Source organism: Panthera uncia, chromosome B1 (genome assembly GCF_023721935.1).
Source record: "Panthera uncia isolate 11264 chromosome B1, Puncia_PCG_1.0, whole genome shotgun sequence".
In the NCBI taxonomy this organism is placed as follows: domain Eukaryota; kingdom Metazoa; phylum Chordata; class Mammalia; order Carnivora; family Felidae; genus Panthera; species Panthera uncia.
In genome coordinates, this window is record NC_064811.1 from 13,013,159 (window position 1) to 13,040,185 (window position 27,027).

A 27,027-nucleotide genomic window follows, 5' to 3' on the forward strand; every position below is an offset into this window, starting at 1 on the left:
AAAAAAAAAAAAAGAATGAACCTGGACCACTTTATTACACCATACAAAAAATAAACTCAAAATGGATGAAAGACCTAAATGTAAGATAGGAAGCCATCAAAATCCTTGAGGAGAAAGCAGGCAAAAACCTCTTTGATCTTGGCTGCAGCAACTTCTTACTCAACACATCTCTGGAGGCAAGGGAAACAAAAGCAAAAATGAACTACCAGGACCTCATCAAAATAAAAAGCTTCTGCACAGCAAAGGAAACAATCAGCAAAACTAAAAGGCAACTGACGGAATGGGAGAAGATATTTGCAAACGACATATATGATAAAGGGTTAGTATCCAACATCTATAAAGAACTTATCAAACTCAACACCCAAAAAACAAATAATCCAGTGAAGAAATGGGCAAAAGACATGAATAGACATTTCTCCAAAGAAGACATCCAGATGGCCAACAGGCACATGAAAAGATGTTCAACACCACTCCTCATCAGGGAAATACAAATCAAAACCACAATGAGATACCACCTCACACCTGTCAGAACGGCTAACATTTACAACTCAGGCAACAAACGTTGGCAAGGATGTGGAGAAAGAGGATCTCTTTTGCATTGTTGGTGGGAATGCAAACTGTTGAAGCCACTCTGGAAAACACTATGGAGATTCATTAACCCAGCAATTGCCCTACTAGGTATTCATCCAAGGGCTACAGGTGAGCCGTTTTGAAGGGGCACATGCACCCCCATGTTTATAGCAGCACTGTCAACAATAGCCAAAGGATGGAAAGAGCCCAAATGTCCCTCAATGGATGAATGGATAAAGAAGATGTGGTGTGGGTGTGCATATATATATACACACACACACATGGGTACATGTGTATATATATATGTATGTTATGTATGTATAATGGAGTATTACTCAGCAATCAAAAAGAATGAAATCTTGCCATTTGCAACTACGTGGATGGAACTGGAGGTTATTATGCTAAGTGAAATTAGAGAAAGACAGAAATCATATGGCTTCGCTCAGATGAGGACTTTAAGAGACAAAACAGATGAACATAAGGGAAGGGAAACAAAAATAATATAAAAACAGGGAAGGGGACAAAACAGAAGAGACTCTTACATATGGAGAACAAACAGAGGGTTACTAGAGGGATTGTGGGAGGGGGAATGGGCTAAATGGGTAAGAGGCACTAAGGAATCTACTCCTGAAATCATTGTTGCAGTATATGCTAACTGATTTGGATATAAATTAAAAAAATAAAATTAAAAAAAAAGGCAGATGTTTGGTAATTAGATGTTTGCCCTATCATACAGATGGGTTACTCAGATAAAATTTACCTCTGCTAATTGCTCTTATTCTGGGAAAGACCCCCCCAGGTTAGAATCTGCTATTAGTTAAGGGAGGGACAAGAGTTTCTCTTGAGCCCACTGGGTCTAGATTGCCTTCAGCTCAAAATACTCTTCATGCCAACGTGGTCCAACTTGGAGTGGCCTGTCCTTGACCCCTACAAAGTATAGTGTCAAGAACGAGAAAAGACTCCTCAAATAGTTAAATATACAATTACCAAATAACCAAGCAACTCCACTCTATCCGAAAGAACTGAAAACAGGTACCACATAAATGCTCACAGCCCAATTTACATCAGGCAAAAGTGGACACAATCCTAATATACACGCACAGACAGGTAAATTGTATACACCAACAATGAAAATACCATCCAGCCCCAAAAAGGAATGAAGCGCTGATACCTGCTACAACACGAACCTGGAAAACCTGTGAAGTAAAAGACACCACACGCAAAAGGCTGCATATGGTATGGTTCCACTCACATGAAATATCCAGAATAGGGAATTGCATAGAGTTCAGAGATCAAAAGCAGACTAGCAGTTGCCGGGGCCTGGTGGCACAGGGAATGGGGAGTGACTGGGTTTTTTTGTTTGTTTACTTTTGAGAGTGAGAGACAGAACGAGAGGTGGAAGGGCAGAGAGAGAGGGAGACACAGGATCCGAAGCAGCTCCAGGCTCTGAGCTGTCAGCACACAGGGCTCAAACCCACGAACCATGAGCTTGTGACCTGAGCCAAAGTTGGACGCTCAACCGGCTGAGCCGCCCAGGTGCCCCAAGGAGTAACTGTTTAGTGGGCACGAGATTTAATTTTGGATGATGAACAGATTTTGGAAATAGACTGAAGTGCAGGTTAAATAATACTGGGAAAACACTAAATGCTATTGAGTTTTTCCTTTTAAAATGCTTAATTTTTTTTTTTTAATTTTTTTTTTCCAACGTTTTTTATTTATTTTTGGGACAGAGAGAGAGACAGAGCATGAACGGGGGAGGGGCAGAGAGAGAGGGAGACACAGAATCGGAAACAGGCTCCAGGCTCCGAGCCATCAGCCCAGAGCCTGACTCGGGGCTCGAACTCACGGACCGCGAGATCGTGACCTGGCTGAAGTCGGACGCTTAACCGACTGCGCCACCCAGGCGCCCCAAAAAATGCTTAATTTTTTAATATGAATTCTACCTCAATAAAAATTGTTGTAAAGAATCAAAAAGGAGGGGTGCCTGGGTTAAATGTCCAACTCTTGATTTTGGCTCAGCTCATGAGCTCAGTCTGTGGGATTAACCCCTGTGCCAGGATACACTCCCCCCCCCCCTCTCTGTGCCCCTCCTCTGCTGGTGCTCTCTCTCGCTCTCTCTCAAAATAAATATTAAAAAAAGAAAAAAAAAACAAATCAAAAATGAAAACACGTAGTAAAGTCCTTTAAAAACAGCAGCCACACTCAAAAAAAAAACAAAACAAAACAAAACAAAACAAAACAGCAGCCACTGGTGACTGGTCTTCTGGGCTTTGTTATGCCCCTTACTGGCAATGAGGAGAGTAAGTTCTTTCTCTGGATGTTTCCTCACCTGCACAATGGCCAGGGTGGATCAGATCACTCATTCTCCATTGGTACAGCCACTATCGGCTGCGTGGAGCACTGTTCTAAATACACAGGGCCATCCTGGCGCCCCCGGATTCTGATCTGCCCAAGCAGGAACCGTGCCCGTGTTTTTGTGGTGAAAGAGCTGATCTCAGACAGAGTCCGCCCCCTTCCCATGACCACATCCATCAATGACTGTATTTTAAGCCACAGTTGATTACAGAAGACAACATCATAAATGAAGTGCATTTATTAGGAAGATAAACTCCAAATAACAAGTAGCTCGGAAGTACACTTGGCAACCTCACAGGACAAGATATCTTAACAGAGTCCACGGGATTTTGCTTACACCACAAAAGGAGTTTTAAGGCAGTTCAATTGGGCGGCTACAAACACGATGTGTGTGATATAAACAGAACATTCAAAACTAAGGCCCCCGAACGTCCCCAGTATCAACGCATCTCTAAACTAGTCAGGTCGACAGACCCTGTTCAGGACTGAATCCAAGTCTCAAATGCAATTCAGGAGGATGCAGACCCAGAGGCTCTGCTGGATACCTCCTAAACTCGCGCAGCTAACAGACCGTCTGTGCTATTACAGGCCTCCGCCCTCATACCTTATTTCACATGAACATTTTACACTGTCCTGGGAGAACAACGCACATTAGGAGAGAGGACAACAGGACTCAGTATCTCATACCACAAACCAGATGACAGAAAACAAAGGACCTACACAGACACACTGAGAGAAACAACTTTTCTGGCAAGTCTCCAGCAGGCACGGAGACGAAGCTTAAAAATATGCCAGGGTGAGCTCCGTCTTTCCCTCCGTGGTTACCACCTGGATGAGGCTCCCCGAGTTCGGTCGGTTTTTCTCTATGATCCAGTCGTGGAAGGTTCTAGAACAAAGAATATAAGCTTTACATTTTCAAAGCAAAACTCTCGACAACACATGCTTATATTCACATCAGTGGCTTGGGGGTAGAGGACAGCAGCAGCAACTGTGAAAAAGCCACAGGGACACATAGCCAGGTCCCCAGTGCCCTCAGTACTCATTCCAATGTCCAAGTGGCAGCATTCGGTGAGACTTTAAGTTTGGTTTTTGCATTTTGCTTCATTGTTAGAATCCTTTACAACACAGTAATATGATTTTAAGTGATTTAAAAAAGACTGTAATTAGTTAATTCTAAGAGAAAGACACGTACATACACAATATTTTTAATTTGAACAAGTGCATGCACAAATGAGCAGGGGAGTAGCAGAGGGAGGGAGAGAATCTCAAGAAGGCTCCACACTCAACACAAAGCCTGACTCAGGGTTTGATCCCACAACACTGGGATCATGACCTGAGCCGAAATCAAGAGTCGGACGCTCAACTGAGTCACCCAGGAGGCCAGAATGTGCACAATTCTTTATACTTTCCCATGTTACCTTTCCAGAAATTTAAAAGAAATTCATTCATTCTTTTTTTTTTTTAAGTAACCATTCATGGAACACCACAGCAATGGGAACAGATAGCAAAAAAAAAAAAAGACTATTACAATAAAATGTGAAGTGCAGGAATGGGGGAATTAATTACGCTGCATGCAGGGAAGGAACCCTGCCTGGGAGAGTTGGGAAGGCCTCCTCTAAGAAGACAGGAATTAAAAAAGGGCACAGCAAATTCACAAGATGCAACAAGTACCTGGTAATTTTTTTTAATGTTTATTATTTTTGAGAGAGAGAAAGAGAGAGAATGACACGAGTGTGAGCAGGGGTGGGGGGAGGGGGGGAGAGGGAGACACCGAATCCGAAGCAGGCTCCAGGCTCCCAGCCGTCAGCACAGAGCTCAATGCGGGGCTCAAACTCACACACCCCAAGATCATGAACTGAGCCGAAGTCGGACGCTTAACTGAGCCACCCAGGTGCCCCACAAGTAGCTGATAATTTTCACACAAAACATTTACATTTGAGTACTTGGTCCCCTTGGACAACCCACCAGCTAGGACTCTGGACCTTCTTCAACTAGGAAGCACTCAGGAGTTTCTGGGATATACTTTGGTAGTGACCAGCAGCCTGCTAGACCAGAGCCGATGTTTAACTGTCAAGCCATTCAAGATTCCACTCCAAGGGCTGAACAAGCCAAGGGCAGTTATTCCATAGACCCAACAGCAAAGCACTGCTAAAACTCCTCCAAAGTCCCATCCACATTGTGACCCATCTCTGGGGCGGGGCAGGGCTTAGGGATGGCTCTGAGGGAGACGGGTCAGATGGCTGGATGTGAAGGGGAACATGCGTTACTCATGCATGTTTTAAACTGTCTTAGTTCGTCTTCATTAGCAGTCTGCAGTAGACAAGGGAAACACCATCATAACCACGGAGAGCAAAGGCTAACATACTCCAGACATTCAAAGTACATTTCATGCCAAACTGTCATGTGAGTTTTCAAATCCCACAAAGGTGCCATGATTTCTGGAACAGAGGGTGGCTGGGACTCCACCACTTGGCACTAATTGAGAAACGTGACCCCCGATGATCCATCTAGAATCCAGGTTATAGATGCTATTGGAAATACTGGCTTTTACAAAGAAGCTCAAATGCAAAACACAATTCAAAACTTGGTAGGCAGAAGTAACTGTGGGCCTAGTTAAGACCACAGGCCCTGCGGTCATACTGCCTGGGTCAAATCCTGGCTCTGCTATGTGATCTAGGGCATGTTATTCATCCCCCTCGCCCCCCATGCCTCAAGTCCCCAAATCTTAAACAAAGATGATAGGCCCTCCCTCAGTGACTTGCTATGAACATTAAATAAGATTATAGTTGGGGCACCTGGGTGGCTCAGCTGGTTAAGTGTCTGACTCTTGATTTAGGCTCAGGTCATGATCTCACGGTTCGTGAGTTCAAGCCCTGTGTCGGGAAGTGCAGAGCCTGATTGGGATTCTCTCTCTCTCTCCCTCTTGGGATTCTCATTCTCTGTCTCCCTCTCTCTCTCTCTGCACCTCCCCCACTCTCTCTCAAAAATAAGTAAACTTAAAAAAAAAAGGTAACAGTTAAGATGGTGCATGATGGCACATAACAAGTGCTCCATAAATACTGGTTCCAAACATAAAAGTCCCAAATGCCTCTCAACTTAATTAAAATGAGATGTAATAGCAGGCCAGAAGCACATCCCAAACTTTGCAAACATCTTGTACACAGCTGTCGAAGCAGCAGACACACCGGCTCTTTGGGGTAAGGCCGTCTCCCGCGTGGGGAGGGCAAGGACATCTTCTTCATCTCCCTGTCCCGGGGCCTAGCCCAGCACCTGGCCCACAGTGGGTGCTCGGGGAATACGTACTTACCACATGGAGGGCTGTGGGGAACTGAGATCCAGACAAACACAGAAGAGTGAGAAAGCTAACTCCTTCTCCATGATCTTCAAATGCCACCCATATCCACAAATGGGTGAATGTGATTTCAGGAACAAAGGACACTCTGTGTGGGTCTGTGGCTCAGCACTAACTCAGACACAGGAGCCCAGATGTTCCCTAGATCACCATCTGACTCCCACACTGCTGCTCCTCGTTAGCAGAGACAATGATGTTACCGGGAACAGAGGTTTACCGAGCACTTACTACGGGTCAGACATCGTGCCAAGCGCTACCACATTTAATCCTCCTGATAATTATGGATTCCGTTATACAGAAGGGGAAACTGAGGCCTAGAGCAGTCAGGCCATGCTCAGGCTGGCCAGCTCAAGATTCAGGTCAGCACTGTCAACCCCTCCTGAGACTCACTCTGATGTGTCACATACCCTCCAGAAGCCTGGGAACCTCCCAAAGCCACCTGCACTGGGGAGCTAAGAGAACACAGCCTACTCTGTAAAAGGCAGAGAGATGGGGCTGGAAGCTGCCTGTTACCGACAGTATGTCAATACTCACTCAACCAGGAACTCCAAGGGCGTCCAGGAACTGAAGTCGGCCTCGGGCATTGATTTCCTGTTCATCGGGGTATCCAGGGTAACCCTGCAGTGCACAGAGACAAGCCTGTTGTGTGTGCCTCCCTTCTGTAAGAATTATAGCTGCCCGGTCCTCCTTAGCCAGGAAAATGCAATGTGAGCCTTTGGCACCAAGGGTGGCCGCATTTACATGGGGAGATCACAGGAGGACAGACAGAGGCCAGGAAGCCCTCCACATATACAGAGATCACGTCCGAGCATAATTCAGTGAAGTGCTCTGTGACTCACCCTTCAGGCAGACAGGAACAAAACAAAAGAGCCTTTTTAAAAATACAGTTTTGCCTTTTCTTAAATATAGTCTTTATTAAAGTAAACTGCTTTGCAATTTGCATCTTCTTCACTCCCTAAAACGTAGCAGACTCATTTCTCTCAATTTTTAAAGTGTAATAATAATATTTCTTTAAGTAGGGGAAAAAGACAGCCTCATCCTTCGTTCTGGGACTGTTTCCTATGAAACCTTATGATTTTCAGCAAGAGGCTACAGAACTCAGATATGTAGGACTCTCCCAAGAACATTCAGGCCTCAGAAATCATTCAAAATAGCTGGGGGAGCAGGTCACAGAATCACAGAAGCTCACAAACAAAAGGGAGCTGGAAAGCCCTGTGCCCTAGCAGGTCCCGACGTCCCTTTTAGAACTACAGGCAAGAGACAAGCCGGTTGGTGCTGGGATCCTTCCAGCAGGAAGGAACCCCACCTCCAAAGCAGCTGCCTTGTCTGGGGCCACTGACAAGGACCTTCTTCCAGGTCACAAATAGGAACGTGTCCCAGTTTCCCATATTCTCCCTCAGACACCACTGTCCCCACCTCCCCCCCCCCACACACACACACACACACAAATACACACATGCAAAGACTAAAGTACAATCTCTCTTCCACTGGCCTTACGATGACTTGAAAGAATACAAATATTAAAAAGAAATGCATAGACTACTTTTAATAAGGAGGGACAGAGGGACAGATGGAGGGAAGGAAAGAAAACAAGGAAGAGGAAGACAGACAGACAGACCCGTCCCACCAGCCAACCATTCTGGACAGCCTGGGACACTCCAACATCTGAGGAAGTATCTTTAGGGCCTCTGGCGAATGTGAGAAGCCAAGGTGACAGGACACACAAGTCCCTGGTGAAGAGCTACTCAAATGTTAAGTCCTGGCAGCGAGGCAGAGGCGGGGAGTGAGCGGGGAGCCCCGACCACTTACGGGAGCACGGCGATGGCCGCAGAGCCGGAGGGCATGCCGCTGTTCTTTCCGGCGAGGCTCTGGCAGAGCTGATGAACAGCACCCTTGGCCATGCCGTAGCCAATCATCCCTGGGGAGGGGGGAGAAAACAGTTCAGTGACCAGTGGCCACCGCTAGTGTGTCCAGAGAACCCCATGCCGGGCTGGGAAGAAGAGAAGGATGGACACCTGTGGAGAGAAAGTGAAAGGGACATAGTATTCAAGGGCACCTACTATTCACCTGGCAGTTGACATTTACCGTAAAAACCATGAGGTTCATCTTATTTTTACTGCTGAGCAAACGGGGAGGCACCGTCAGGGTGAGTAACGTGCCCAGGCTCACACGCAGACTTGCACCGAGGCTAGAGGCCAGGCAAGAGCTGCGTCTAAACCCTCAGGTCAGTAACTTGTGGGCGAGATGGAGCACTCATCCGGAATGCACGCTGCCCAAGTTCAAATCCCAGTTCTTCCACTTACCACTACAGAAATCCCAGGCAAGTTCTCAAAACCTTTCTAAGCTTGGGTTACCCCATCTGTAAAATGGGGATAAAGTACTTAATTGCGGGCTCAGCACAGGGTAGGTGCTCCCTAAATGTTTCCCATCAAATTAACAGAAGTAATGTGTCCTGGAGTCCCACATGCTGTTTAAAGTATACGAGTGAGCAATTTTCACGTGAGTATACGTGCTACCTATTAATTTTCCTTTCCTCCCACTGGCCAATCAATGTTTGCTGACTGAATGAAGAAGCAAGGCATGTCTTTTACTAGGACCAGTTTCTATGTCCCCCACAGCACCCAGCTGTGGATTCTCACTGACCAACAACAAAGAAGCATGGTTAGTTGTTGCAGACACCTCTCCTCCTCCTGAAAACCACTGTTCCTTTCGGAGCTCAGCAGCCTCCTTAAAAAAAAAAAAAAAAAACCCAGCGCACATGCTGTTCAAAGTGTAACAGATGAGGAGGCCTCAAAGGTCCAGGGGGAGGTGGGGATCACAGCCCAGCCGAGGAACCAATCACTAACCTCTTCAACAGCCACCCTGAATTGCAAAAGAGGGTCAAGGTCTCAAACAGTTATTTAGAAGCATAAGAAGGTTTCACCATCTCTGGCTTCTCTGTTTAATCAGGGGCAGGAGGCCAACAGTGATATAAAGATTTACCTCTGCACGACTGAAATAAACCAATGCACAAATCTTATTCATCCAGTCCCAGTCCCCAGCAGACACCCAGGGACCCCTCTTCATTCTATTCAAACAATATGATGCAGAAAGAAACAAGCAACCAGCAACAAGCTACCGGCATCCCTAATGGTTTGATTCCGCAGGATTCTACATGATGTTGGTAAGAGGGTCATTTGCAAGATGCAAAAACAAACAACAAAAAAAGCATTCATTAAAAAGATAAATACTTTTCCTCTCAATATAAAATGATCAATGCAGTCCCTAAGGACTGATTCCCAAACACAGCACAGATCCCTAAGTGGTCAACAAGTGATTGCCATCAATTCTGATAGTTTATCGTCCAAGAGACAGGAGACAGTCTATAAATAACAAGCCTGAACACAGGAGCGTGGGGTTTTCTGAGTACCTTCCCAAGTGAACACTTTCCAGTTTTGAACAACCCTTCTTGTGATGATGGACCACTAAGCCCGTCTGTCATTTGTTTCTGGACTATATACATAGATTTCCCTAGATGACTCCGGGATCGGTATCGAAGTTAAAACATTTCATAACCAAAATAAATTTAACAACATCTAACTAAGAACTTAAAGATGAACAAGCTTATTAACATCTAAAGCAGAAATAGTTGGGTTTTTTAAAGTCTGGAATAAATAACAAAAGTTCACATTTACTACTGACTCTATAATCTTTCTAAGCCATTAAGAGATTTGCAAGTCACAACCACCATATAGAGGAGGTAGTATTATTTATCCCCATTTTACAGATGGCAAAACTGAGGCTCAGAGAGGTTAAGTAACTTGCCAAATATTACACAGTAAGTGGCAAAACCACAACAGAAAACCAACCTGGGTAGTTCTAGAACCTCCCTTTTTTTATATATAAGTTTATTTATTTTGAGAGAGAGACAGCGAGCGTGAGCGTGGGAGGAGCAGAGAGAAAGAATCCGAAGCAAGCTTCGTGCTGCCAGCACAGAGCCCAATGTGGGGCTCAATTTCACGAACCATGAGATTATGACCTCAGAGGAAATCAAGAGTCAGACCCTCAACCAAGTCACCCAGGTGCCCCCAGAACCTGCAGTCTTAACCAGTATCCAAAACTATAAATAAAAAAGGTATTTAAAGACCAAAACAAAGAAAAAGACTATTTCATCCTTTAGAAAAATTAGTCTTCTGGTTGTAAGGTTTTCTTTTTTAAATGTCAAGCCATTACTCATTTTTCTATTCACTTTCTACTGGCTCTGCCCTATGTCACCTTTGATAAAAACCAGATCTCAACCAAACCAACATCGAACATTTACACAGCTTTAATTATTGAATAGCCATGGGCCTGTAAGATCACATGCTCTGAGAAATCTAATGAGAAAGTGAGTGGCAGGAAATTGTTAATTTATTAAGAGGACTCATAGTTCAGTGACTTACATTAAAATTGAAAAGGCGTTCCAGATCTCTACCACTTACTAAAGAGACCCCAAAAAAATTCGCCTCTTTTCTTTTTAACGTTTATTTATTTTTTAGAGAGAGGGTGCGTGTGAGTGGGGTAGGGGCAGAAAAAGAGGGAGACAGAGGATCCGAAGCGGGCTCTGCGCGGGCAGCAGAAAACCCATGTGGGGCTTGAACTCATGACCATGAGATCAAGATTCGAGGCGACGTCAGTTGCTTAACCAGCTGAGCCACTCAGGCACCCCATCCCCTCCTTTTTTTAAAGAAGAGTTTACTTAGGTGGTCGACGTAGACACTTTCCCCTCCCTATGCTGTCCCCAACCCCACTTAAATTTCGTTAGCCTCATTCCAAAGGGAGTGCTACGGGTTGAATCGTATCCCCCCTCCCACTCTCAAATTCATGTGTTGACGTCCTAAACTTCAGTATCTCAGAAGGTGATTGTATTTGGAGACAGGGTCTTTAAAGAGGTAATTAAGTTAAAATAAGGTCTTTAGAGCGGGCCCTAATGCAATCTGACTGGTCTCCTTACAAGACAAGGACATCAGGACACAGACACATGCAGAGGGACATCCATGTGAGGACACAGGGAGAAGACGGCCATCTGCAAGCCAAGCAGAGAGGCTCCAGAAGAAACCAAACCTTCCCACACCTTGATCTCAGACTTTCCAGCCTCCAGGAACTGTGAGAAAATAAATTTGTGTTTAAGCCCTACAAACCATGGTCTGTTTTCATGACAGTCTCCCAGGAAATACACGGAATAAAAATGCAAAGGAAATCACGGTTCTGTTCTGATGCAGCAGAAAAAGCACACAATTCAGAAATGATCAGGGTTTTGGTTCAAAGTGTAATTACAGCGTACTTATTACATAATGACAAGGTCCTGAACCTAAGTTCTAGTTCGCTTCCCTGTAAATGAAAAAGGTAGTTAACAGTCCACCGCAGGATTAAATGAGAATATATGTGAAAGGAAAGAGCAACTATGAGAAGACTCGGCAAGTGCTGGGCATTGTATATACACCGACGCCTCCCATGCCTCACAGTTACGCTTCAGGGAGGTGTTACTGCCATTTACGATCAAAGAAACTAGAGCAGAATTTGGCCAAAGACCTCAAATAATCTGTTCAAAGCCACTCAACTAAAGTGAAGAATCCACAGCCAGCTCTCTTACCAAAAGCCCCACCATTTCCAGGGGCTGAGCTGCTTCTCAGGGACACACGAACACAGGGTGATGAAGATACAACTTATTTATTAACTGATTAGTATCCACCTCCTCACCATTCATGCCCTGGGTGGATCCCAGATGAATGGAGTGGTGGGAGTCCCAGATGACAGGACTCTGCACCCACCATGCACATGAAGACAATGCAAACAGAAGGGGGCAGAGTCCTACCCCTAAAAAAAGCCAGGAAGCACACTCCACCCAGCTGTAAAGCCTCCTGGAGGCTAAAGGGCTCCCAGGTCCCTCACCTAAGGAAGCATCCAGCAGCCCAGGGGGCGAGGGCAAGCGCTCCCATTTCACACACTGGGAAACGAAGGCCTACCGGGAGTCCCGTCCAGGGCGGCCTTGGCACCAGCCAAGGTGAGGAGGCCTCCTTCTTTGAGGTGCCTGGTGGCCAGGTGGCTGGAGATGATCGACGTCCACACGCTCTGCTTCCACATCAGGTCACAGTTTTTAAAGAGAGCTGAATGAGAAAACAACATGTGAGCTGAGCATTCGCAGGGAAGAGACTGAAAGGTAAGCTCCACTCACGGCGTCCCATGAGGAGGCGTTGACAGCCACTCCTGCTCTCTCAGTCCCTGACTACAAGGTCCAGTACAAAACAGCACAGGGCCGTGGTCAGAGAGACCTGGGTTCGAATCCAGACCATGTGACTACCCGAGTCTCAAGTTTCCTCACCTGTAAAGTGGTTAAAATTTTAGCCAATAAATGAGGACTGTTAACAAATAGGCTGAACTGGCTTTAACTCAGAAATTGTTCTACTTTATGAAGGACAGTAGATTTGTAATAAGAACCTATACGTCTAAGTCAAGTTTTACCTGTGATCAATCTGAGGCACTTATACTGCATGGACATAAAGAGGGTTCTCATAGAGCTACATTTTTTTATGGCTGAAAGTTGAATGCCAGCTTTAAAGACTCTTTAGAAGAAAGCTGCTCAGACAATCATTTCATGCGTATTTTAATCCTCTGACCTTGCCCAAGACATGGTGGGGAATAAGTGGTAAGGTGATCACATCACCAGCTGGGCAAGACACCCAGAATCCAGAAAACAATCCCTCCTGAGACCAGAGGAGGGGTCTTCAGTAAGTGATAACCAAGGTATTACATTTCCCGGCTACAAAGAACTAGACAAAAACAAAAGTATGGATCCACATTTATCAATTCTTGTTCCCGAAACACACAGAAGGCCATCAGGGTGTTCAGCCAACCCGATCACCCCACAAAACACCAATTTTATATTTAACTGATTTCACAGAATATCAATTCCTTTTTAAAGAGCTTTGACTTTGTGGGTTCAAGCCCCGCGTCGGGCTCGACACTGACAGCTCAGGGCCTGGGGCCTGCTTCAGATTCTATGTCTCCCTCTCTCTCTGCCTCTCCCCTACTCATGCTGTCTCTCTCTCAAAAATAAATAAATATTTTAAAAATTAAAAAAAAGAGCTTTGAATGATAAACATAGAAGGAATAACAAAATTTAAAAACTGCTGACTCAGGCAGAGATTATCAACGGAGGCTTAAAACCAATAGGTTTGGGGGCGCCTGGGTGGCTTGGTCGGTTAAGCGTCCGACTTCAGCTCAGGTCATGATCTCACGGTCCGTGAGCTCGAGCCCCGCGTCGGGCTCTGTGCTGACAGCACGGAGCCTGGAGCCTGTTTCGGATTCTGTGTCTCCCTCTCTCTCTGCCCCTCCCCTGTTCATGCTCTGTCTCTCCCTGTCTCAAAAATAAACAAACGTTAAAAAAAAAAATTTTTTTTTTAAAAAACCAATAGGTTTGGGGAATTTGAGACCCTCAAGGTGCTTAAAAATAGGATACTCACACATGATGCCAAAGTAGCATCCCACGGATCACTTACTAACCGCAAACAGAAAAACGTACCTTTACGATGGAAGTCTGCCGCTACCATCCTAATCAAGCACCGTTTGGCATCACTATGGATCGGTACGGTGATCTGACAGGGTAAGTGTCCCCACATGATGTCACAGGAAGCACACATCACTCAAGAGGAACTCTCGCCTCCAAAACATTCAACTCGAATCTAATTAAGTCTCTAGACCTAAATTCTAGTTCACAAGAAATACCATGGACAGAGGAACAGGTAAATGACACCTTACAGAAATGGCTGGACAAATTCGGTCTGTGGAACTTTCTCTGGGAAAAGTGCCCTGTCTACCACCGAGTTTATCACAGAAGAAAAAAGTAATTCTAGATTAAGAGACTAAAAATAACAACAAAATGCAATGCACAAATCCTGACTGGAAAATACATTTAGGCGGGAAAAAACTATAAAAGATTTGGAATAAACTGGAGAATTCGAATACAGGCTGAGTTTTATTAATCTTATAGAATTATTATTAATTTTCTTAGGTATGGTCACAGTATTAAGATAACGTAGGAGAATGAGTTTACTCCCTGAAAATATATGCAGAAGTGTGTTGAAATTCTTACTTTCAAATAGTTAACAAAAAATACACACGCAGAATACATATGCACAAGAAAACAAGAAAGCACACGTATGGCAAATGTTAATATCTGAATTTAGAGGGCACAGGATGTTCAATGAACTGTTCTTCCAATTTTTCTGTATGTTAGAAAATTTTCATAATAAATATTGAAAAACATACTCAGCTTTAATAAATGTTCAATTTGTAGTCCTTTTTTTGGAAATTTATTTGAGAAAGAGAAAGAGAATAGGTGCACACGCGGGTTTGAGGAGAGAGAGAGAGAGAGAGAGAGAGAGAAAGAATCCTAAGCAGGCTCCGTGCTGTCAGCCCAGAGCCCCAAGAGGGGCTCCGCCTCACAAACCATGAGATGGTGACCTGAGCTGCAATCAAAAGACAGATGCTTGACAGACTGAGCCACCCAGGTGCTCCTTGAGTCCTTCCGACTTTCAGAATGATCTATTTCATACACATCCCCCATTTCCCACCCAGTAATAGGCCCTGAAAGACTGGGATGGAAACAAGACTTATTCCATTCTGCTTCTACTTCAAACTTCAAACTTAACGTCCCTCTCCCGTAACCCCCGTTATGGGAAGTGTTTTCTTCATCCGTCAAATGGGATGTTAATCCCTACTGCACAGACCTACCAAAGGTTCTGGGAGAAATACAGAAAAACCTGTCTTTGCCAGCTGGACAAAATGCAGAGCAGAATGAATGATTCACTGAGAAAAGGACTCACACTTGGATTTGGCATTGCCTCCGGCCCATCCTCCAGCCACACAAAGGATTGCGTCCACCTTCTCTTCACCCAAGAGCTTTCCGACCTCAGCTGTCACCTTAAACAAAAGGGACAAAAAAGGTGCAATAAGCAGTCAGGTAAACCCAAACAGACTAATGTCCTTACAGATGCCTCAGTTTATTTTTCACTCGTTTTGAAGTCAGTTACCAGTACCTGGCAATTAACCCTTTGAAGATTAGAGGAAGGACCAATCTACAGTAAGCATCTTAGACAGTGAAACCCAACTACATTTCAATGTGATTTTTAGAAAGTCATCTAGAGTCTTCTTTTGGGATGGTTAAGACATTAGCACCCCTGGAAGAGAGCAATGAATAAAGAAAAGCAGGAAAAGGTTTTTAAAAAATCACCAAGAGCTTCAATGCCCACAGCTAACCTTCCGGTCTATTTCTTTCCAGACTTTCTTCACACATCACAGAATCACAATCTGAGATAATCTATTCTTTTCTACCCTCATTACAAACATCCCTTTAACTGCAACTCCAAACCATAAGTGCCAACAGGAAATATTTTTAAAAAGAGCAACAAAAAATAGTCAACTATACTTCATGTAAAAAAAAATATAGTCAATGGCAAAATGTTAGTAAATACCAGGTACATGGGTGATCATTTCTCTCTTTACTTCTGTTTGAAATTTTTTAAATGTTGGAAATACATACATGTAATTTTGTTACAATTTATTAAGACAAAAATCTGGCGAGACAGGCAGGTCTGGCCATTGACCACTTTCACATTTCTCCAGAATGGCTGAGACGACTTAACCCAAGACCGTGTATCTTTGCCTATGGTAACAGTCCCCTACCTCTTTCCCCAGCAATTTCTGAAGCCTCACATCACTCCTTCAAAGAGAACGCTTTGGCAATGGAAACCAATCTTTCATCTCCCTACACCCCATACCTACATCTTTCCTTTTAAGAAATTCCTGGACTTCTGAATTCTTAAACCAAGTCCTCTTACCGAGAGCCCAGATCCCAGCTGCCAGAGTTGGCTATCTCCCAATGTCCATATGTACACACAACCTTGTACATGCTCATCTTTTCAGGGAAACATGGAGCCGGAGAAACGAAGCACCTGTTTGACTTTTACAACATCTATGCCTTTAATTCCTTCCCCTTAAATTTTGCTCTCTGCCCAATCGTTTTCCATAGACTTAATGCCTTTCTCATGTCTTCATCTCCTGTCTCTAGTGAATCTCATGCCTAGGGGGCCAATTTTACATGGGTTAGGATTAAATTTCCTCTTCTGAAGCCTTAAAAACAAACACTGGATGTCATGCTGTTTATCCAAACTCTGAATTGGGTGACTGGGGGGTTAGGGAGGGTTAAACGTTCTAAAATCTGAACTTGTAATAACTAAGGCATTTCTCCATCTTTGTCTTTAAAATGCACTGTTAAGTCTCACACGCAGGCAATTTCAAAAACACACACGGCATCGGAAAGCTGCAATTAACAGGAGCAGAAGAGCCAGTGACAGACACTGATCACAGAGAACCACAGCCAGAAGAGCCGCCGCCCAGGTGCCCCACAAACTCCCCATTTCTAAAAGGGAGATCAGTCAGAAACGTTTTGCGAGCGTTACAGAAGCAAAGCAAGTTGATGTGAATAAGCACTCAGGATGATGCCTAACACAAAACTATGCCTTGTTGGGTTTTATTATTAAGCCCATTAAGGCCAAGGAATCATTAAGTACAGGAAACATTAGGATCAGATTAAGTAAAAACAACAAAAATCTATATTCTGGAAAGTCAGCTAGCTTTTTATATTCTAACCTCTGTGAAACCGATGCTTTAGAAAGAGTGAGTGAGCAGGAGTATCCTCAGTATGGGCTTTTTTCTTTTTTTTATTTTTGGACTTATACACACATATGTTTGGAGTAATGGACTGGAAGGAAATACTACAAAACATTAACTGCATAATGGGACTAAAAATGACTTCCCCGTTCTTTTTGCTTAATTGTATTTTCTACATCATACATGTATCACCTTTAAAATTTAAAATATTCTTGGGACACCTGGGTGGCTCAGATGGTTAAGCATCCAACTCTTGGTCTCAGCTCAGGTCATGATCTCACAGTTCATGGGTCTGAGCCCCACATCGGGCTCCGTGCTGACAGCGTGAAGCTTGCTTGGGATTCTCTCTCTCCCCCTCTCTCTGCCTCTCCACTGTTCACATGCTCGCTCTCGCTCTGGCTCGTTCGCTCTCAAAATAAATAAATAAACTTTAGAAAAAATTTTAAAACATAGCTAGGACCATTAAACATCAGACCCTCAGTAGTATTCAGATTACTAGGGAGAATGTAACTAAACAAAAAGCAGACTGTGAGCTTACTGAAGTTGTTAGTTAAGTCTCTTATTAGGAAATCCCATGCTCTCTACTCCACCACGAGCTAGCTTTTTGGCCATGTCACTTAGTGTCTCATCTCCTAAGCTATAAAATTAGTCTACCCCCACCTGCCCGCCTGCCTCACTGAGTGCTTGCCTGTAAAAGTACGTCACATCACGCAAAGAATAATGCGGAGATTTCCTTGGGAACGTGAGCTGCAGCGGTGACATGAGAACCACAGAGAGCACAGTCCCCCATGCAGCTTATGGGAACGGCTCTTCCAGAAAGGTCGGCCCATGTAAGAGCATCTCTGATATTTATACCAACATGGCCATCAAACTGTCACTGTCCTTCTGGGCATCACAGGGAGAAACAGGGGTATTTCACAGTTTACTTTATGTATTTATTGGACTTCTTGTTTTACAATAAGCATATCATTGTATAATTAAAATTACCCTGTTTTGTTAGGGTTCATGCTTTGAACTAGGGAGCTCCACTTTTTAGAATGCATCCTAAATAATCAGAGATAGAGACAAAGATGTTCAGCACAGGATTCCTGATAATGGTAAAAAAGAAAAACTGCAAGCCATTTCAACGTTCAGGAAGTAGAAACTAAAGAAATTAAAAAATACATGCTGACACAGAGGGGTTTTTTCAAGTGATCTGAGAAGTATTTAAATTAAGTATTAAGTTAAAAAAAAAGTTGACCATAAAATATAAAATACAAGATTATCTCAACTTACAAAACTAAAAACATATAGGATACATAGGAAAGACAAGAAAATGGGCCAAAATGTGAACAGTGAGCTAAAGAAATGGATTATGCGTAATTTATCCTCTTTATATTTTTTTAACTTTTTCCAAATTTCCCCCAATGAGCACAAATGGCTTTCATAAACAGAAAGCACTAACTGGAGAAAAAAAAAAAAAAAAATGCATTACCAGAGGAAACTGCTCCCCAGGGTTTCCCTACCACAATGCTCGGTGGGTCTTTTTCTGGAATTACCTGGTCGGCCTGCTCCGTAAATGAGTCCGTCATTCTAACCACGACACTAGCACTAGCCTCTTCATTCTCCACCACGTCGATGCTGGCAACCCACTGGAGTGAAAGAGAAAACAGCTTTGGTCAAGAGACAATTAGTTGTTTTTCCAGAAAGATCCACACTCAGAAATGGGGGCAGTGTAGACAGAGGAGAGGCTTAAATGAAAACCCACCAGAGATAGAGAACAAACTGAAGGCTGATGCGGGGTGGAGGAAAGGGGAAAGTGGGTGATGGGCACTGAGGAGGGCACTTGTTGGGATGAGCACTGGGTACTGTATGGAAACCAATTTGACGATATATTTTTAAAAAACAACACCACCACCAGAGAAAGAATCTCACTACTGACCTCTCATGCTCCTTACACACATTTGGCTTCAGCCAATCCACTCCTTACTGAGCCCCAGCCTAGCCCATCTGCCCCCAAACACCTCACCTTCCTCCTCCACTCTCACCTCTTAAGGCAAACCCTGCACTTCCAGCGACCCCTCGACCGGAGCAAAAAAGCAAAACAGCTTTTTGTGAAGGGACAGAAAGTAAATACTTTAGGCTGGCCATATGGTCTGTGTTGCACCTACTCAAATCTGCTGTTGTGATGGCAGAGCACCCCAGACAATATAGATAAATGAAGGAGTGTGCCTACATCCAATAAAACTTCAGGCACTGAAACTCCAGAAATGTGAATTTCATGTAAGTTTCACATGGTACAAAATTCTATTTTTTTTTATTTTTTTCCCCAACCATTTAAAAATGTGAAACCATTCTTAGTCCTTGGGTTGTACAAAAACAGACAACAGGCCTAGTCTTCCCGGGAGGACTAAAGTTTTCAGACCCCTGCCCTAGAGCACAGAGGGATGGCTTTGGGTTTGGGAATCAGACCAAAGTTTGAATCCTGGCCCTGCAAGACAGTGGCTTTCTCATAGAGGTTAACAATTAACACGATTAATGTGAAAATTCACTGAAATGGAGCATGCTACAGCTCCTGGCACAGGTGACACACAGTTCCTACTAAGAAAGTTCCAGGGCCCTGAGGTTCACAGGACCCAGAGATATATAGCTCTACCACAAGCTATGAAGAACACAGCATCCATTTAAGAACACTCACTACTTCTTTGTCACCAGCCACGGGGGGATACAGACACAAAGAAAAGGTTGTATCCCAGTCCCTCCCAGAGTTCCCAGAAATGTAGGGGTGGGGACGGGGGAGACAGAGTCCAAGGTAAATCAGCTTGTCAGATTCTGCCAAGTCAGAAATAAACCAAAGTGGCCCCAACAGGGGGAAGTGCCCCCACCGGGGAAAGGCACAGCTCTCACATCTGTAACACATGGATACCAACAGGATTCACTAAATTCAAGTTTGGGGAAGAGTAAATGAAATTATAAGAGTATGTGAGAACACAGTGCCTAGCCAACACTCCTAATAACACTGTCACCACCATCCACCTCCACAGACCCTGTAAGATGCCTCAAATAGTCTTCCAAGTTGAGTAAAAAGACGGTGGTGTGCTTAGAATCCATTAAAAGTCCTATACCAGATGCTGAGCCTAAAGAAAATCCTGGAACCCTTTCTTCCTGGTCCCGGGGCTAACCTGGCCCAGGCTGCTGCTACAAACTAAAACCCCGAGGCAAAACTCCCCAGAGCTCCAGCACATTTTGTGCAAGCGACAGCTGCAGGGAGGAGACAGAGGGTGGAGTCCCCACCAGAAAAGCACTGAGCCCTCCAGAGCTGCTAGGGTCAGGGTCCCTGGCCATAGGTCAGCTCCGCTCCTACTAGTCCCCTACAAGAAGCAATACCCGATTATGCAAAGTAGTTCAAACAGCCTTTCCAAAACAAAGAAGCCACCAGCATTGGTGGGGCTGAGCCTTCCAACAATCAGGTGCAAGGCTGGCTGAAGGAACCGGGGTAATTATAGTAATACTAATAGCTAACATTTAAACAGCTTTTACCACAAGTCAGATACTTTACAAGCATACCAATGATCTCATTCAATTCGCACAAGCCCCTAAGGGGTAAATACTAGTAATATCCCCATTTTAAAGACGGGGAAACTGAGGTTCGCGGGCGTTAATCAATTAGTTAACGACTAGTAACCCGCGCCACGCAATCTAATTCCAGAGCCTTCCTTCTCATTGTTTCTCCATGTACCCTCAAGCCCGCTCCTCTTTATTCCCCTCTGGAATTCTCTCCGAAGCCATTCCAGACTTTCTGGGCCTGGCGGAGCGGGCAGCCCCATCCCCCACCTCCTTGCAGAGCAAAGGCCCCGCACCTAGGATGCGGCGTAGGCACGCACTCGTAGCCAGGAACAGAGCAGTAGACCTGTGCACACACGTGCAAGCACTCACGTCTGGCCTGTACAGGGGCCCCTGGCTTTAACCAGACTGCCCTCCAGGGCCGCACCGGTAAGCCCCTCCGCTCCCCAGTCACCAGCGTACCCGCCCGCCACCCAACCCGAAGGTGCCGCAAAGCCCCGCGGAGACCCAGCCGAATTACCCAGTTGCGGGCCCGGAACGCCTGCACGCATCGGGAGCCGAGCGCGCCCCTCCCGCCGTACACCAGCACCCGGCGCGCCTCTCCAGCGACCGCCGCCATCGCGCTCCGCCTCCCGCTCGGCTCCCGAAGCTCCGAATGCCCGGAGCCCGAACGCGGCGCCCCGGCTCGCCCGGCCCCGCCCCGGCCGGCCCACCCACCGGGCCAAGAGGGACCGCGCGGCCGCCGAGCCCGAGCCGCGCCCGCTGCTGCCCCCTAGCGCGCGGCCACGCACCTGACAGCCTGAGGGTGCGCAAGCCGCGCCCCGCCGCCCGCCGGCCTGGAGGTGCTGGGCCCCCGGGGCGTGCAGGGCGCAAGGGTGGAGAACAGGTGTGCGCGCGTGTGGGTGGCGCCCGCCCTCACGAGGCTGAGTTCTGTGGGGGAGACAGGACAAACCACGTATGTGTTTTAACCTTTAAATAGGAGTGAAGGCTCTGAAGCCCCATGCCTGGCCCCCTATTTAATAGCTTTGTAGCGCTAAGCAACTTGCTTAACCGCTCTGTGCCTCAGTCTCCTCTCGGTAAAATGGGAATACTAATAGTCTGTCCTCCTAGCGTTTTGGAAAGGATTTTAAAGGATAATACTAGAGTTCTGAGAGCAGTGCGTGGCTAGTAGTAGGAGCTCAATAAATGCCCACTGAGCATTATTAATATTGTTTTTGCCGCTACGTTTGTTACAATTCGCTGGACTTCTTAGAGATTGTGAATTTCAGTGCTCTTCCATTTTGGAGGTGGGGATATTTAAATATTTGGGGCCGTATTTGAAAATTAAAAATTGCCAAAACGATACAAAAATTATAGCATACTATGTTTTAAATGTCGAACACTTCACAAATTAATGCTTTTAAAACAAACCCAAAAAAACTACCAAAATTATTACAACAGTTCAAAAAAATATGAGTACATTTGACACAACAGGCCTTTAAGGGTCTGGTAGAGACAAAGCTGAAGATGTGAAGTCCTATAATACTGTCCTTGGACCTCTGTAACTGTAAGCCCCCATTTGACAAGCATGTTGAAGGTCCACAATTCAGCGCCACCAAATGGTAACAACTGTCTCCACTGACAGAGCCTAGCATTTTCTTTCTTGTAAATTAGTGACTTCTGTCTATGGAATGTGCCCCTAATACAGAGCTTCTCAATCCCAGCACTATCAGTTTTGTGGGGGCAAAGGGGAGGGCTGTACTGTGCATTGCAGGATGTTTATAACATCTCTGGCCTCTACCTCCTAGATGCCAGTACAGGCCTCCCCGCCCCTCCAGTCATCACAATAAAAAGTATCTGCAAATCTTGCCACGTGTCCCCTGAGAGTGTTTCAGAAAAACCCAAGTTCGGCTGCCCTTCACTGGAAAAGAGACAGAGTTTTGATTGGAAAAGAATATGAGTTTTATTCGGGAGGCTGGCCACCTGGGGAGAAAGTAGACTCCTGTCCAAAAACCAACTCCTGGGTTTTTGTCTGACGCAAAGATTTTTGAGGAACTTTAGGTCAGTTACTCAGTAAAAGGGGAGCACAGTGGTCTGTAACACTTCTTGATTGTGTGCAGACATTATCTCTGTTATCTCTTGGAGGTTGGTATTTGTTGGTGCCCCAGGAGAAAGGTTGTGCGAGAGGCTTTGGTTCTTCCTAGGAAACAATGCATTGTTATGCCCAGAATTCGTGATCCCCAAAGACCACTAGGGAGCCGAGTCCGATGCAAAAGCAAAGAGCCTTTATTCGAGCCAGCTCGAGCTCAATCCTCTACCTGCACCAGCGCAGTGGTGAGATACCAGGGAAAGAGAGCAAGTTTCAAAAGGACAAAGGTTTTATTGGGGCCTAGGGGCAGTTGGTGAGGTAATGGCTATGGCCTCAGCCGATTGGCTGGGGAAGGGTCCTGGGGAAGGGTCCGAGTCCTGTTAGGCAGGTGAGGGGGGGTTACTCAAGGGGAGGAGGTGTGGTCAAGGTGAAGGACACAGAACAAGATGGAGTCGGCCGGCGTAGGCCCGCCCTTTCAGCATGATCTGTAGATATACAGAGAAAAGTTTAGTTAACCCGTCACTCAGGTTAAAGGTGCTTGCTAAGACTTTAAAGACTACTAAGTTGGCTGGAGGGGCCAAGGCGGGGGCCTTAAAGGGCAAAATCACCCTTTGTTGAGAACTAGTGCCCCAACACTATTGTAACCTTCTCGACAGCAGGATCCACGTTGTACATCTTTGTGTCACCCTCCACCCATACACAGTGTGTTGTACACAGCAGACTCACAGGTATTTGCTCAATATACTTTGCCAGATAAGGCACACAGAAATACTTTCATTTGGGGAAGAGTGATGAAGGAACATAAGGGGCAAGCTGACAGGCCACTCACATGGCCCCCCCACTCCTAGATGGGATGTGTGATATTCCTCGGGCACTCCTGGCTACCCAAGAACAAAGGAAAGGAGAAAAACAAATGGTTAACTGATAGAGATCATAGTCCTGCAGGACCTAAGTCTCCATCACCCCGGCATAGTGATTTGGGAAACAAAGGCAGAAGGAAATGGCAGATAGAACTAAATTTCCTTATAAATCTGCAGCCAGTTGACAAATACATGAGGCCTGCAGAGTAAAACTTTTCTCCAGGAACTCCCCACTGTCTTAATGCTAATGATTTGCCTAATGCTAAAACAACCTTAGCCTGACAATAGCTAGGCCACTATCCTGGGAATCTTTTTTAGCATATGAAAATCTCACTGGAAACTTCCCCGGGACTTTACCTCCCCCAACTCCATAGTATATAACCAATCTCTCCTCATGGTCCCAGGGCAGCTCTTCCTGCCCACAGGTCCTGTCCCCATGCTTTAATAAAATCACCTTTTTGCACCAAAGATGTCTTCAAGAGTTCTTTCTTGGTCATTGGCTCTGGACCCCACAAACCCCACTGTCACCCCAAAAAACCTCATCAACAGGATACAGTCCACAATGCAGTTTATTAAGAGAAGCTTCATTACTGGGAACAGAATTGCTGGAAGACTGGATGAAGAGGTTAACATCATTTATTTGGTGTCCTCTCTATATGCCACGATGTGCATGTACTATTTCATTTTGCTTTGTACAACAATCCCATGACAGATTAAAAAACCAAGCCGTGAGAATCTCAAGCACTTGCCCAGAAGAATAAGAATTTGAACCCAGGTCTTCAACAGAGTTCTACTTACTTAACCACACTTCCATTCAGCATGGCAAGAGCTTGCTAGGAATCGTTTGTTTCCTGTATTTTTCTAAAATAATTTTTCTAAAAATAATTCCTTAATCTCTAAAAACCCAAAAGTTGACAAAGGTCCATCATCTGAGGCTGAAATACAATGCAAACGTGTTACACAGGTCCAAAGCATGCTTACCATTACAATAAGAATAAGTAACGTTGGTTATTAATGTGCCATATTATATTATATTATTATATATTATATTTTATTATTATAATGTGTCATTTATTAATCAGCCTTTCATATGGATTTGTTACCAGAAAAGCATCTGCTAGTTCAAGATTATGATGATGAACGGTTGTATTTCAAAGACCTGAACTCCAGCCCCAGTCCTGACATCCAGTTTTCTCATGAGAGAAATCATTAGAATAGTACATCCTTTGACTACCACGAAGGGTTACTACCATCAAGGGATAACAAGCATATAATAAAAGCCCTTTGTATGCAGAGAGAGCTCTACACAAGCTTCAGAGACACTCTTCTTCATTTTCATTGTGGAGAAACCACAGAAGTGAACCCCACTTACAGGGTATAGGGAAGGAAACTGACGTTTCCATTCCCATGTCCTTCTGGCCCTTCCGCTGCTCTCCAGCTGAGGTTTTCAGAACTCCTGTTGGTTAACAATGCAAACTCCTGAACCCCCCTCCAGACTTCTTGACCAAATAAAAAAAACGTTTGTGCCACTTCTGTCGAATTTGACTACCCAAAACTATTGATAGTTGCTGTTGCCAATCTCATGTGACATAAAGTTGACATTCAGTAATAGACTAAAAATTGAAAGGGCGGGCCTACGCCGGCCGACTCCATCTTGTTCTGTGTCCTTCACCTTGACCACACCTCCCGACCCCGAGAGCCTGACTGGCCACGGTTAATGTCTGTTTGTTCTGTCTTTTCTGTGTGAGCTCATTTCTGGAATTCTGGTAGTGCCCGACACAGTCTAAGTGGACGCACTGGAGGACCACGGGCCGGGAGTTTCGGAAGACGTTCCGATCCTCCCTTCTGGAGGGACGTGGAATCCCCTCAAAGGTCTGAGACGAGGCGGGTCGCTCCCGCTGGTCGGCGTGAGGCCGTTGTCTTTGGAGGGACGTGGAATCCCCTCATCGGTTTTGGAGGGACATGGAATCCCCTCAAAGGTCTAAGCTAGCTTTCAGTTTTGCTTCCATGGAGTTGGAAGACTTTCTAGGGGCCCTCTGTTTGTCTGTTTCTGTGTTTCTCTGTTTTGTTCTGAGGACTTACTGGACGGACGTTATGGGACAGACTCAGACTACCCCCTACCCACCCTCTTGACTTAAGCCCTTCCTAGCCCCGCTCCCTCCAGAGCCAAAACCCATTCTTGCTTTGCAGGGGACAAAGAAGAGGAAAAGTCTTACCCAGACTTCAGCACCCCTCTACCCTGTCCTACAGGGGGGTACTGAAGAAGAATTAATTTTTCCTCCCCCGTATAACCCCTCTAGGATGCCGGAAGAACACCATCCTCCCCCTCCGGGGGAGGCAGACGCTGTTCCGAGAGCGGGAGGCGGAAACGCTCCAGGGGCAAGCCCGCCCTTTACCAGACAAAGGGCTCAGAGGGAGCAATCCGCCTCCGCCGCCGACTCCACTATTCTGCCCCTGCGAGCCACCGGACCCCCAGACGCGGAGGGGAATCAGCCCCATCACTATTGGCCTTTCGCCACTAGTGACCTCTACAATTGGAAAGCTCAGAATCCTAAGTTTTCCGAGAAACCGGCAGGGCTTATTGATTTATTAGACTCTGTTCTTTTTACCCATCAGCCCACGTGGGACGATTGCCAGCAGCTTTTGCAGGTCCTGTTCACGACTGAAGAAAGAGAAAGAATCCTCAGTGGGGCCCGAAAACTAGTTCCGGGCGCAGACGGGAATCCCACCACCAACCAGGCTCAGATAGATGCCTCCTTCCCCTTAACTCGGCCCCAGTGGGATTTCAACACGGCAGAAGGTAAGGAGAGGCTCCGGGCCTACCGCCAGACCCTAATGGGGGGTCTCCGAATGGCTGCTAGAAAGCCAACCAATTTGGCCAAGGTAGGAAATGTACAACGGGGAAAAGATGAATGTCCGGCTGCCTTTTTAGAACGGATCATGGAGGCATTCCGTACCTATACCCCCATGGATCCAGAGGCTCCGGAAAGCAAGGCAGCTGTTATCATGGCCTTTGTAAACCAATCGGCCAAAGACATTAGGAGAAAATTACAGAAAATAGATAGACTAGGAGAAAAAAAGTCTGCAGGACTTACTGGTGGTAGCCGAAAAGGTATATAATCGGGAGCCTCCTGAGGACAAGCAGGCTCGCGCCATGGCGGCTGCCAGCAGTAAGCAGACTCGAGACCTGGCCAGAATACTACGAGCTACCACTGCTGACTTCCCCGAGGAACGAGACCGCCGTCTCCGGCAGCTGGCAGACGATGCAAGAAAAGGTAAAGGAACCACCAAGGGGGGGAAGCAGAGGCTGCAGAAAGATCAGTGTGCATACTGCAAGGAGATAGGGCATTGGGCCCGAGATTGTCCAAAAAGGGCCGGCGGGAAGGGAAGCAAGACTGATGGAGTAAAAGTCCTAGAGCTAGATGAATTAAGTGATTAGGGGAGTCGGGGTTCGGACCCTCTCCCCAAACCTAGGGTAACTCTTAAAGTGGAGGGGACCCCTGTTGACTTCCTTGTCGACACCGGAGCACAACATTCGGTCCTCCACACCCCACAAGGAAAACTAGCCAGCAAGAAGTCCTGGGTACAAG

General features: G+C 45.7%; 1 protein-coding gene across 2 annotated transcripts in view; it reads right to left on the reverse strand.

The window, feature by feature from the left end:
* Positions 1–21,210, reverse strand: part of QDPR (quinoid dihydropteridine reductase) — a 92,896-nt gene extending 71,686 nt beyond the window's left edge. The window contains exons 1-7 of one of the 2 annotated variants that reach the window (XM_049630368.1): positions 21,030–21,207; positions 18,505–18,597; positions 15,121–15,217; positions 12,262–12,402; positions 8,087–8,195; positions 6,812–6,895; positions 3,149–3,811 (exon numbers count right to left, since the gene is read on the reverse strand). In XM_049630368.1, the coding sequence (XP_049486325.1) occupies positions 3,706–3,811; positions 6,812–6,895; positions 8,087–8,195; positions 12,262–12,402; positions 15,121–15,217; positions 18,505–18,597; positions 21,030–21,128 (729 nt within the window). In that variant the 5' untranslated portion in view covers positions 21,129–21,207 and the 3' untranslated portion in view covers positions 3,149–3,705. Of the gene's footprint in view, positions 1–3,148; positions 3,812–6,811; positions 6,896–8,086; positions 8,196–12,261; positions 12,403–15,120; positions 15,218–18,504; positions 18,598–21,029 lie in introns of those variants that run through there. The other variant, XM_049630370.1, reaches the window with a different exon arrangement.
* Positions 21,211–27,027: the final 5,817 nt, after the last annotated feature.